Source organism: Notothenia rossii (genome assembly GCF_949606895.1).
Source record: "Notothenia rossii genome assembly, chromosome: 1".
Lineage (NCBI taxonomy): Eukaryota > Metazoa > Chordata > Actinopteri > Perciformes > Nototheniidae > Notothenia > Notothenia rossii.
The window spans coordinates 84,490,532-84,503,744 of record NC_136912.1 but is presented as its reverse complement, the minus strand read 5'-3'; the positions used below and the strand labels follow the sequence as shown (position 1 = coordinate 84,503,744).

The 13,213-nt window shown below is 42.2% G+C and overlaps 1 protein-coding gene across 4 annotated transcripts in view; it reads left to right on the top strand.

The window, feature by feature from the left end:
* The first annotated feature begins 454 nt into the window (after positions 1-454).
* Positions 455-13,213, top strand: part of lnx1 (ligand of numb-protein X 1) — a 33,568-nt gene continuing 20,809 nt past the window's right edge. Inside the window, exons 1-2 of one of the 4 annotated variants that reach the window (XM_079692461.1) lie at positions 455-689; positions 5,136-5,644. In XM_079692461.1, coding sequence (XP_079548587.1) covers positions 5,190-5,644 — 455 coding nt within the window. In that variant the 5' untranslated portion in view covers positions 455-689; positions 5,136-5,189. Of the gene's footprint in view, positions 690-5,135; positions 5,645-11,250; positions 11,962-13,213 lie in introns of those variants that run through there. The other 3 variants (XM_079692462.1, XM_079692463.1, XM_079692464.1) reach the window with 3 other exon arrangements.

Here is a 13,213-nt window from a genome sequence, read left to right as displayed (position 1 = left end):
CATGTTATTTACTCAGATTATGGGCTTCCTGTGTAAAGACCAGAGCACAGTCCTTCTGTTTACTAAAATGGACGGCAGGAAATCAATCATCTAGGTAGGCATTACATGTTTTTGTGGGTTATTACATTTTGATCGTGTTAGAAATGAGGTCCTGTCAGAACTTGTTGCTCAAGCTGCTGGTGCCCTTTTGAAAGACATTTACATTTAAAAGAAATGGTGGTTTGATAGTGATTCTGGTACATGTACAAATGTATCAACTGCTTCTCATAACCCTGCATGCTTCGGTTTCCTGCGTCACTCCACTTAATGGGAGATCACAGTTTCTCCAGAACAGGTTTGGGCAGTTCTCTTGTTTACCTTTTCTCTGGCTCCACCCCTCCCCTCTGCCACTTCCTGATCACCTTGGCCTGTTAGAGGTGAGTAAGGTCTGAGCTCGCACAGGGACAGTCTTCCCACTTTGGGTTGTAGAATTCCCTTAAGACGGGCAGCCGGATATAATTTCTTCAGCTGAAGACCTGCAGCCAATCATCTGACTCTCTGACTGGGACAAAGTCCTTTTTACTGTGTCATTTTACACTCCTTTGCTCCCCCCACCTTCACTCTGAATGGTTTAATGTTACACCCTCTGTGAGGCTTTACCTGCCCAGGTGAACTGCTCTGCTAAAAGTGAACGTCGCTCATGAAGCCATGTAAGTATACTTTCCCCTCTACAAATAGTTTTTTTTATCATAACTGTGGTTGTAACTTGTGTTAAATCCTCCACAGTAGAAACATTGTCAGTAGTTACAAAACAATGTTCCAGGGCTTTGTGCTGGTCACTGCTATTTGCATGGAATTCATTTGCATTGAATCCCTGTGTGAGAGCTCACTTCACATGTGTGGGATAGTTGCCTGTGTAGCTGTTTTCTGTTACCTACGTGTGTGTGATTGCTAATCTCAGCCTCTCTGTTAGTGTTCAGTACAGTCTGTGCTCATCCAGTCAACCATTCTGATATTAGAGACACTTCACAGGGTGTTGCATCTGCGTGCAGCTGTTCCCCCAGACTGAGGTGTCAGGTCTGGCTCAAACTCACCGCTGAGATATGAATTCAGAGAGGGACCGACATACACACAAACACAAACACACAAGAGCCTTATGTAAAGGTTATTGAAAGGACAGGAATTACATTACCTAGTGGGGTGGATATTCCACACTTAATCACCCTATTCTGGTAAGAAAGGAACAAATATAAGAGATTAAACCATGTGTTATTTAATAAAGAGTTATAGCATTTAACAGAATCAAACTATTTCCAGCTGGAAAGGACAGATAACCCGTTCCACTGATGTGGTAAGGAAATCTGACCAAGTTACTCAGAAAAGCAATGACTATATACAGGGAAGGGACACAGGAAGAGGATTAATTCAGCTAGGCAATCCACATTACAGTCCCAAGAAAGGTGGGGGGAAGGCAGAAGGGGGAGCACAGCATGTTAACAACCCTAACATCCATATGATAATTGCCTGACAATGGTCAAGGCGACACCCTTCTGTCTGAGAACACTTTGTAGCCAGGCAACCTACATACATATTGAATCACTATACATTCCCATCATACCTAGTTGCTTCACATCCTATATGATCATTCTAAGAACAAATATATATATATATATATATATATATATGTATATATATATATATATATATATATATATATATATATATGTATATATATATGTATATGTTTATTCTAAGTCGAACAGTATGTGCTAGATTTCAAGAATATTGACAATAGTACTAAGTTGTGTTATATAATTAATGTATCATGGGATTCTTGATAGGCTGGGTATTGTCTTAAACCCCAATTGTCAATATAGACACATTTATTAATTAATGTGTCATGTTACATACTGTCAATACTGTTTAATGTGCACTGTGTTATGTGTTGGTTATGAAACAGATTTCTGCTGAAAGTGAAAAAAACTGGAATCTTCAGTGATTCATCGACATGTCTGAACACAACCGACTGTGTGTGTGTGTGTGTGTGTGTGTGTGTGTGTGTGTGTGTGTGTGTGTGTGTGTGTGTGTGTGTGTGTGTGTGTGTGTGTTGGATCTCACACATTCTTTTTTCCTTTAACACCAGGCTTCCTTATGTTTGTTTGTGCTCAAGGTCAGTGTTTATTAACATGCTTGAATCAGCATTGGTGAATTAGTATCGGCATGCTATATTCACTTTTTGTTTACCTAATGAGGAACTGACATGTTCACAAACAACTTCTCATTCAGCACTCCTACTCTGTGCCGTAATTGTGAGTGTGAGCGTCGTGGTCCTTGTGATTGTGTGTCAGCCTTTAAATTAGTTTGTTGCTTAACATGAATCAGATGGCAGTTTATAGTCTTTTCCATGTGAGGCCACAGCTGCTTCAAATACAATGAGCAGGTGTAGTCTGTGTCAGTTCAAATACATAATAGCATACATTTTGGTATGTTGTGGCTCTTAAAAGAAAATCTGCAATGCTTAACAAACAAGTTATGCAAAAGAAGACTGTTGTGTTTAAGCATTCTTTGCTCTCATTTCTCTCATTTGGCTGCGCCTCTAGTAGGGTGTGTTTGTTTGATCGATACAGATATGATTTGATTATGTTGAGTATGAAAATTATATGCTACTTCAGTGTGGACAGCGAGAGTGCGGACGCAGACATATTCAGCTTGTCATTGGGTTATTTTTCAAACTCAATCGTTAGGAAAAGGAGCTGACTTGACATGACTTGTATCATTATTAATTAACGCATCAAGTCTTTCCAGATCACAGGAGAGGAACATGAGAGTGAATCAACAACCCTATTTACATAAAATGTACAATGTGTGACGAATAAGGGGTAAGCTTACTTAGACAAACAGCTCGCCCAGTCTCTTAATAGTTAAATATCCAACCTTTTGAGCTTGACTTTGGTACAAAGACAAAGGAAACACTTTTGCTTTTGTGTTGACAGTCCAAACACTGCTCTTCAAAAGTGAAATAAAAACCAGGACAGAATGCAGCCTGACTAAAATCCTCATCAATCTAATGCTTGCTAATTGTAAGGCAGGTGTAGCTATTAATAAAGCATCAGTAATGTGTAGTTAAGGTCCAGTCTATCAGCTGTCTTATACTATGGCGTTCAGGTCGTCCTGTCACTTCAGGGATTAGGAATGAACCGGAGAAAGCTGATGCTCCTCAGGCACAGGCGTGTCCTCTGTCTGAATTTGCCCATCTGTATGAGTGGGTGTGCAGTGGTGTGTGTGTGTGTGTGTCTCTGCATGGATGTACATGTATTTGTATGCGGAAAGTATTGTGGGAAGGTGATCGACATTCCAAACACAAATTGTTATGGTTAATGGGTTCCAGTGAGGTTAAAACGAATGAAATGTTTTAAAATTCTGATTACTTTACTATGTTCCTCTTTAATATCAAAGTTTCCCAAAGAGAACAAACTGATTCCCTTATCCTGTTCAGATAAGGAACTGGGGAGAATATCAAACCACCTTCATTTTTCATTTACTTTAACATTTTTTTTTTCTGTTCCCGGCCTTAGATATTTCTTTGTCTCTCTTTTTTGTTCTATCCTTTTCTGTTTTGAGCTCATCCTGTGCAGTGATGAAAGTGCACTGCTCCATAGATCAGGGCAGACCTCACGCAGCAGGCTCCAGAGAGTGTGATGAATCAGCCATGTTACCGCAGGCTCTCAGTGGGAAAGTTCATCTTTGTTAAGACTGCTCATCCTCTTCTTGTTAGCAGTCCCCTCCCAGACTCACCCAAACACACTGAGCTTATAAAGCTGTCGCAACTCGCCGTGCACTTCCCTCATGCTGCGTATGTAAAAAGCAATGAGGACGGCCTGTTTGTTTTGACAACTCTGTTGCTACTGAGAGCCTGAGAGTTACTGAGAGCCTCCATATTTGCCGCCATTAGCATATGGGATTCACTTCAAAGTGTATTGTTTGCTCTGATTTTATTTAGAGCATGGGAACACATCCAATTAAAATAGAACTCGCACTTGGATGACATTTGCTTTCTTCAGACTACAAACACAAGTTTTGTTCCTGTTTGTTGTTGTCGTTTTTTTTCACAAGATCTAGTGTCTCATTATTCAGCCAAGCCCAAATAGCGAGTCCAGAAACAAAGCTTGTGGAGTGCCAACAAGATGGCTGTTGCCAAGGTGACGTGTCTGACTGAGCCCATCTGTTCGTGTCCATGTGCTCGAGAAGCCTGCCTGTTTTGGAAATGACGTGTGCATTGGCACGCTCACAGCGTCGAATGCATGTAAACCTGTGAGGCAGTAAAAAGACAGTTTGAAATCATGTCACATCCGACAACATTTGTCATGCAGTACAACGAGTGCGTGCTGGAGACTTATCTGTGTCTATCTGCCTCGACACTTGCCGCTGCAATGAGGTTTATTGATGTTCTTGAAATCTCAGTAGTTTGATATTACTACTCTGTGCCAGCGTAGAAAATCCAAGATATTGAGAAAAACAAGAAAGAAAAGTTTGTAGGACTGCTGCGTACATGATGTGCTGCTGTTGTTCATCTTTGTGTTTAAGAGAAGCTCTGCTCCAGCAACACTGCTTATGAATATTTTCACACCCTGTTTACTTGAAATGATAACTGTGGCTGCTGACTCCCTTTCTTTGGTGGGGTAAAGCACCAGTATACATTCACTCAGCTACTGTTCTAGTTCATTTTTGAGAAACTAGCAGTTGGACAATATTGTGAACTTCTTTATAACGTTCCAGAGGAATATATTCATCTTTTTACTCCAAAACATTTCTCTGCTGTTACTGGCTAGTTTTTTTAAATGTATTTGTTATTTACAATTATATTCACAACCGTTTTGGCTTGTGACCCCTTACTAAAAAAAATGTATTTTGGGGGTCCCTTATAGACACAGTGAAGAAATACCATAAAAAAACATGACCCTATTTATCATCTATCCAAGTAATCTTGTGACCCTTTTGGGGGCTGGATACCCATGTTAGGAGCCACTTGGCTATCCACTTAACTCTAAAAAAAAGTTGTTTATCTACCCCCAGCTTGGCCACATACAACAGTTAAATCCTACATTGATGACAACTTTCTAACTACATTACATATAATATTCCTTTTCCTCACATAGATCTATGCTGCTGATGACTTCCTGACTGGATTCAACGAGACATCCCGACTCCAAATGAGTATCGAGGAGGATAGTATACAGCCAGAAGTTGTCATTGCGATGGCGGGGGCCTCTGCTCCACCCCTTTCCCCCTCAGAGTATGGTCTTTTGTCTCCGCCTCCTGACCTGTGCGTCGCATGTGGGCACAGCCACCAGCTGGAGGAGAACCACGAATACCTCTACACAGACGAGGTGGACGACGACCTGGTCTGTCACATCTGCCTGCAGGCGCTCATCAGGCCTCTGGACACGCCCTGCGGACACACCTACTGCCAGGAGTGCCTCACCAGCTTCCTGCTGGAGAGCGACTTCTGCCCGGTGTGCCGCACGCCCCTCATGCTGCAGAGCTGCAGGAAACCCAGTCTGCTGGTGCACAAGCTGCTGGACAAGCTGAATGTGGCTTGCCCCTTCACTGACTTTTGCACTGACACCATGGCCCGTGGGGAAGTGGCAGACCACATCAAAAGCAGGTAGGAGGAAAGAAGCACAGTTTCATTTTTCCCAAAAGCAGTTTTTACCAAGGAGCATTTGAAGGCCTATTACTTTATTTTATCATTAGTAATATATTATCTAGTAACATCTACAATGACCTGCAGTAAAAACACCCTCTAGGTTTCCCACTCTCCTCTGCCTAACGTCATTAACCCACAGCTCCCGTCCCAAAGGGGAGTTGTTTCTCCATCCAGGCTTTCATCTAAACTAGGCCCAGCTTTTTCTTGTTTATATATCATTAAGAGACAGTTCTCTGTATTCTCTGGGTCTGTTTTCATTAATACTCATTAACACTCGCCCAGCTCAAAGGGCCTCAGGGATAATTAGTGCATCACATCACACACAAGATGCAGAGTGTTTTCCCACTTATTTTGCACTTTATAAAACTCTATAAACTCTTAAAATGTTGTGCTTTTTTTTTCTGCCCTTTTACTCTTTTTATTTCCCACCACCCACAAACACCCATTTTTTCTGCCACCCACCATTCTTTCTATCGTTTACCCACATTGCTCCATTGTTTCCCTGCCTTTTTCTCTTCATGTAGTGTGTGTCTTAATGAGACGTGGAGCTCTGAGGACGACTCCCAGAGGGATTCAGCTATTCTCCCATAGTTAGAAGGTGTTATCTGTGAAGGTGAGAGGCCACGGTCAGAGGGAGAACTCCACACATTGTGTTGTGGCCTGTTCTTTAAAACTGTATCATCTCAACAGTGCTCTGCTTTTTCACTCACCGGTAAACTGTCTAACCCAGAGCAATGCAGCTGCTGATTCCATCATTTAGCTTTTTTATTCGCACATTGCAAACAAAAAAAAACGAACAAAAATTGGGATCTAAATTGAGGTAAAGCCTCTACCGATTCCCCATTTTACTGACATTTTCTCCACGTTTGGGCCATGGTCGAGTGATTTTGACTAAACCATGATTTGTTGATAAAGCTGGTTATTATGGTTTGCCTAGTACTTGTTGGGTCTTAACATGTGCAGATGAGTCGGGGATGTTGGATGGGTCAACCAAACATTGTTTTTTACCATGAGTGAATAGATATCGCGTATGGCGCAGTGGATAGAGCGTTGGTGTTGGGATCAGGGGGTCACAGGTTCAAACCCCACTGCAGTCAGCATGTCGTTGTGTCCCTGGGCAAGACACTTCACCCCAAATTGCTCCTGTGGGGATTGTCCACAGTATTGAGTATGTAAGTCGAACAAGTAACATGTAATGTAATGTAATATCGCTTCCCATTTCCCACCAAAAGTCACAGTTGTTTCTTTTTTACAATGGCCACAAACAGACCCCTAAAAACAGCTCAAGTGCTCATTATTTAACCATGACCCCAACGGCGTAACCATTACAGAAAAGTCATTTTAACCCAAACCATGATCTTTCGCTAAGCCTAACCAAGCCGAAACTCAAACACACCTTAACCACATAAAAGAAAATGCAGTTGCATGCATAGTTATGGAGGTTTAAAATGGGTACCAAAGGAATGAAGTTAATATGAAAAGAAAAAAAACCTTCTGTATCTACACTTATATATTAATTTGAAGACCTGGGGTTAATATGAATCATATTTCTCTCTGTTTGTGGCCAAGATGGCAGAGCACACTGTCTCTGGCCATACCCAATAATCTGGCAGAGGGTCAGGAGCTGTAATGACTGAGACAGCCACGCCATCTGGTCAGAAATGATTTCATACCCATGTAGTCGTTCATGACCTTATCAGCCTTTGGTTAGAGCAACTGTCAATGTAAACACAATTAGTACAATTAAGAACCAAATAAAAACCACTTGATCAACGGTATTTCTTCCCGGCTTTTTCCTGTAAGGGCTTGCACAAGCTTCCGCAGAAAAATTCCTACCCAACCGCCCAGGTATTCATTTTTTAGCCAATTACACGTGGCTACATGTTTGTGAGCTGCTTAAAACAAGTTTTCTCTTCTCTGAATGTCTTCTGCTGTCTTCTTTTTTGTGTTAGTCAAATGAATTTATCCAAAGCGCCATGTGTGTGTTTTACTGATGTTCTGCCTTGAGCATGATGGTGTTTCTTTTTTTTCTCTTTGGTCTATTTTTATGTAAAATTGTGCCTGTTTTCAAGTTAGTTTCAAAGCCCACAGAGGAGCTCTTCAAAGCTTGTGTGGCTATTTGGAAGAGGAATGAGAGTTCGCGGCAGTGTGTGTGTGTGTGTGTGTGTGTGTGTGTGTGTGTGTGTGTGTGTGTGTGTGTGTGTGTGTGTGTGTGTGTGTGTGTGTGTGTGTGTGTGTGTGTGTGTGTGTGTGTGTGTGTGTGTGTGTGTGTGTGTGTGTGTGTGTGTGTGTGTGTGTGTGTGTGTGTGTGTGTGTGTGTGTGTGTGTGTGTGTGTGTGTGTGTGTGTGTGTGTGTGTGTGTGAAACAGAGTGAGAAAAGAGATAAGGCCACCTAAGCCAGATACGATGACAGGTGTGTAAGCTAACCGGTTTTGCTACCCACGTTATTCCTAGCCCCATGATACCTTGGTGAAAATATGGGTGTGACTTCCAGTTATTCCTTTCATTTAACCGGCCTGTGGAATAGTTAACAGAGACATGAAGGTGTCTTCCTTTTTATAGGTTTGAGCTTTTCCATAACTGAGTGATGTGTAAACACATGTCGCACCTTAAAACGGCTAATGTGGTTAAACCTGGGACTTCTGCACCACCAAGGAGTGGAAGGACCACCACATGAAGTGGCCCTGGAAAGCAGTAACAAACTAAGTCATCCTAACTTTATTAAATTAACCTGTTAAGGCCTGAGGCTGTTTTTCAGGTTTCAGGCTCGAAAATGACATGCCCAGAACAAATGACTATATCTTCACTTCCAAAAGAGGTAAATGAATAGTCTTTTTTCTCAAAGCAACGAAACACCTGTGAGTTGGATGTAGAAAAGTCAGAATCAATATAGATGTTTTTATTTTAAAGTAAATTCAGATTGAACATAGTAAAACAATGTAAATGATAGTTTCCGTCCAAAAAGAACCATTACTTATAGTGAAAACCTCCCTTGAATGATGGGATCAAAGACCAAAAGCTTTAGGAATCCAAACTATAATATATAATAAGTACCCTGTATCAAGATTGATGCAAACAAGTTACATTTGACCTTTTTAGAGAGGTGACCTCTGGGGTCATTTGGGTGTATTTGCCATATCTCTGGAACCCATCGGTCGATTTTGATGATTGACACCACTTTTGAACCGTTAGAGCCAATAAGATTGAGAGGGAGTTCCTAAATCCATCTAAATATTACCATTGGTAAATGAGAGGATGCGGAGCCAGCATGCCCAAAACCGGAAGCTCTCATACACTCTCGTAGCTCTCATAGCAGCTATGAAAGCTACTCTTATTGACATAAATGTTATGATGGATTATCAGTAATCATTTCAAAGTGACACAGAGACATTGGATTAACCTTCAGCAGCATTTATATGCCTTTTAATGCCATTGAACACAACTTTTGATCAGAAAACAGCAAAGGTAAGACGTATTTGCCGTTTTGGCCACGTAAAGTGAAGTTGTTTGTTGTCTTTGCTTGCCTTCGCTGCCCTGAGTTTTGGTCGCACAGTGATGATACTTATACCATTGGAATATGTGGAATCTCAGCTTTCATATGATATTGTGCAGATCCGATGAAGTATACAATATTTCTACCGTGAGTTATGTGCTAAGTGCGTTAGCACTCTTTCGCTTAGTGCTAATTCAGACGCTTGGCGTTAGAGTTGTGTTTTGTTTCGGTAAAAATTGTTCATATCGTCAGTTAGCTGAGTTTCTTCCCGTTAAGTGGGTATGACACATTCATAGTTTGTTAAATGTTAAGAAGCCCTCAGACGCTGTTTCTTGCAAGATGTTGCGGGGGCCTCGGGCTTAACAGGTTAAAGGGATAGTTGTGCTAATGTGTGGCCTAAAGAGTGTATTGAACACAACAGGAAAGTTAATTGTTCCTGTCAATGATCTTACTGCTGGTTTGTAATTAAAACAAAGTCCTCTCAGTGACAAGCCCACAAATATACTGTCTTTTGAAAATACCTATTTTGACCATAGATTAGCATTGGCTGGTGTGAGTTTATTATGAAAAAGAATTATTGAGAGAGAGTTTGTGTGTTTGTTATGTTGGTGTTTTTGTGAGTGTAAGTCAATGTGCAAGTGTATGGAAATGGCTCCTTTGGGGGCAGACTGGATTCTGTTCACAAACTGCATCCTGTCACAATCCAATTACATTTCCATTTCCTGCATGCCCTGCGGTCTTCTTGCTGTGCGCACTGTTCAAATACCGCAGGATAACTCATGCCTCATGCATGCATACATTACAACACGCAAACAGACACGCACTCACACACCGACACACACACAAACAAATCCAGCCTGTAACCACTCTACCTCCATCCATGAAATATTCATTCAGACAGGGTATTTACACCAGTTAAGTGTCTTTCTCGAGGGTAGCAGACAGCTGAGTGCTATACAAATCGGATAACAGTGGTACCAACAGGGAAACCAAGATAAAGTAAAGGAGCAGAGGATGGGAACGGGAAAAAAGTGAAGATAAAAATCAGGATAAGTAGTAGGATGCTGAGTAAAATGTGAGTTTTTAAATAATCTTGCCATGATTTAAAGTGGCTTGATAAACATCAGTGGAATCGGATTGATTGTGGGGCTTGACAGGATGAGATGAAAATAGATACTCTGCAGTATTGCACATTCAAAGTTCTCTTGAATCCCTCCCTCCTTTGTTTACTAAAGAAAACAACAGATATTACAGTGAAGATATGAAGAAACCAGGAAGAGTTGCTTGAGGAAAGAAATACACCTCTCAAAATCCTTTGCCTGTACCTTGATTTTGTTTTCAGCACCTTTGAGTGAATGCCGTTCACAGCCATCAACATGTGCCACGGTCCATCAAAACACACGTCTGCCTGTCACTTCCCAGCTCTAAGTGCGTCCCAAGATCCCTGCAGTTCACAATCAGGTTGTGATGATAGAAAGGGTTAACCTCGCTATTTGTGTATAACATCCACCCTTTATCATTCCCTCTCTCATTGCACTGCATACATTCTCAAATTGAAAGACTGAATGACTGATTGAATCAATGAATGAAAAGGCTCTTGATCAATGGCTCTCTGAAGATTTGTTCCAAATGTTCTTTTTTTTTTTCTATTTCGTTCATGTCACTCCAAACAGCAAGCCCCCATCACTGCAGAGATTATTGATTTGCCGGTGTGTTTTGGTAATGTTCTTTTTTTTTCACACATGGAGGCAGATTCTGTTTAGCGATCAGACCAATCTGCTGCACAGGGAGCAGTCCATCGTTGGAGAGGAGGGGAGAGGGATTGGAGGCAACATATTCTCCCCCCTCCTCTCTGTCCTCCCCCTACATAAACCAACATATGTGCAGGCAGGGGGAGGTGAATGCAGAGGTTGTACGTGTGTGTATGTCTGAGATTGTGTGTGTGTGAACATGCGTGAGGAGGGCACAGCCAATCAGAGCATCACCAGGTACCTCCCCCCCCTCGTGTCTTTGTTTGGTCTGCTCCATCTCCCCCCTCAGTGGTTTCTGCTGCAGTATAAGTCACAGCCTGCGCCGTTCTCTCTGACATACACACACACACGCACACTCATACACACACCGATGGAGACAGATATGCACACACACGCAAACGAGCGCAAATCCTCTTACAACTCGCTAGTGCCCAGAGCAGATTAAGGGGCTGCACATCTCAAATTGTATTCCAAATGTGCCACCTTTGCATGGGTCTCCTTCCTCTTCTTCTTGCACTTTCTCCTCTTCCTCCTGTACCACAACGGGACTTCTGCTCTGCACCTGCTTCTGCTGCTTCTTCCTCCTCCGCTCTGTCTTCAACCTCTGGCAACTGGCCCGTTTGCCTCTGCAGCTGAGATGACCAGGCAGCCCGCCTGAGGCAGAGGAAGAAACTGCCAGGCTCACACAGACACAGAGGTAGAGAGAGAGGGGGGAACCCGAGGGGAAGAAAGAGGCTGAAAAGGTAGGAAGTGAAGGATTCTTTCTGATCTGAGGGGCGCCTCTGGAGAAGGAAGGCAGGCAAAGAAGGGGGGTCAGTACGGCCAGGTTCGGAGAATTGGAGGTGGAGGAGGAGGGGGGACTAGAAGAGGAGAGGGCTTCAGCGCAGAGAGGAAAGGAAGAGGGGGAAATAAGTGAGGAAAAAGAGCCCAGCGTTGACCATGAAGGCTCTGTTGCTGCTGGTCCTGCCCTGGCTCAGCCCGGCCAACTACACAGACAATTTGGGCAACCTGCACATCCTCTATTCTGAGCTGTGAGTACAATACTCAGCGTCCTCCATCATCCAACATCACCCCATCCGTCCCATCAATCAACAGTCCATGCAGCTGTTAACATGTCATTTTGCATGTCTTTCACTTCCTTTATCAGTCTGTATTTGTTTGTTGTGTCTGTGCAGTACATATATGCGTATTTGTGTGTAAATTCTGATGTTTACTTTTTTTATTATCACTTTAAGAGTTACAGTGTGTCTCTGTGGTGTGAAACCTAGAATAGCTTTGTAATGCTCTGCACATTGGTTTGTGTGGCTCTGGGATGCAGTAGAGGCAGCAGGTAGGGCTTTGTGCTGTCCAGGACAGTTTGGATGCTACAGCACTGCAGCATGGCATCTCTCTCTCCCTTTTTCTCTCTCCCCCCTCTCTCTATTTCTCTCTCTCTCTAACTCTGAGTGTATCTGTGAACTGTATTGATTAGATTGAAATGTCGGCACACGTTTGCTCCCTTTCGTTGGCTTTATTCACAGTCCCGTTAAGCATATGGACGGCTGTAACTACGGTGTGTTTGTTTTTGGTGATAGACTTTCACCTCAGCATTAAAAATGCATAGCTGGCTATTCTACTACTGCAATCCCATCTGTTTAAGCCTATATGTAAACATACTCTTTATATATTTCAAATAAATCAGTACTATACAAATACACATAAAAAGACATCTGTTAGTGTACATTTTCACAGGCTTTCCTTTCAATACATATTTAATCAGTAGCAAAGGTTCGATCCCCCTAGGCACTTAGATGTTGGATGTTGTTGTTGAATTTGACACCAGGGAACAAAGCTCTCATGGGGTGTGTCATTAGGGCTGCAATTTATCATGGACTATTTGAACAATTTCTATACATAATTTAGTTCAAAAATATAAAACAAGGGCTAGGGAAAAGGACCATAACATACCTACTGAGCTTCAGGGGACCTCATGCATTGCTGTTTTGTCGGGCCAACTGTCAGAAACCCAAATGTGTTTAGTTTACAGTCATTTATTAAAACAGAGGAAATCGAAAAATCCTCATATTTTGGAAGCTTTGCAATATTTTCAACCTCTTGAAAAATGTGATAATTTGAGGAAACGTCAACGAGACACCAGACAAAATAATATTTACACACTTTTCGTCACGCTATTTTTGGCACCTCTTCTTCTAAGCTGTGTTTCCCGCTCTGTGTTGGCCCTCAGACTCTCTTTATGGGAGTTAATGTTGACGATGTTCAGCAGCTCCACGTGAAGCCAGGGCT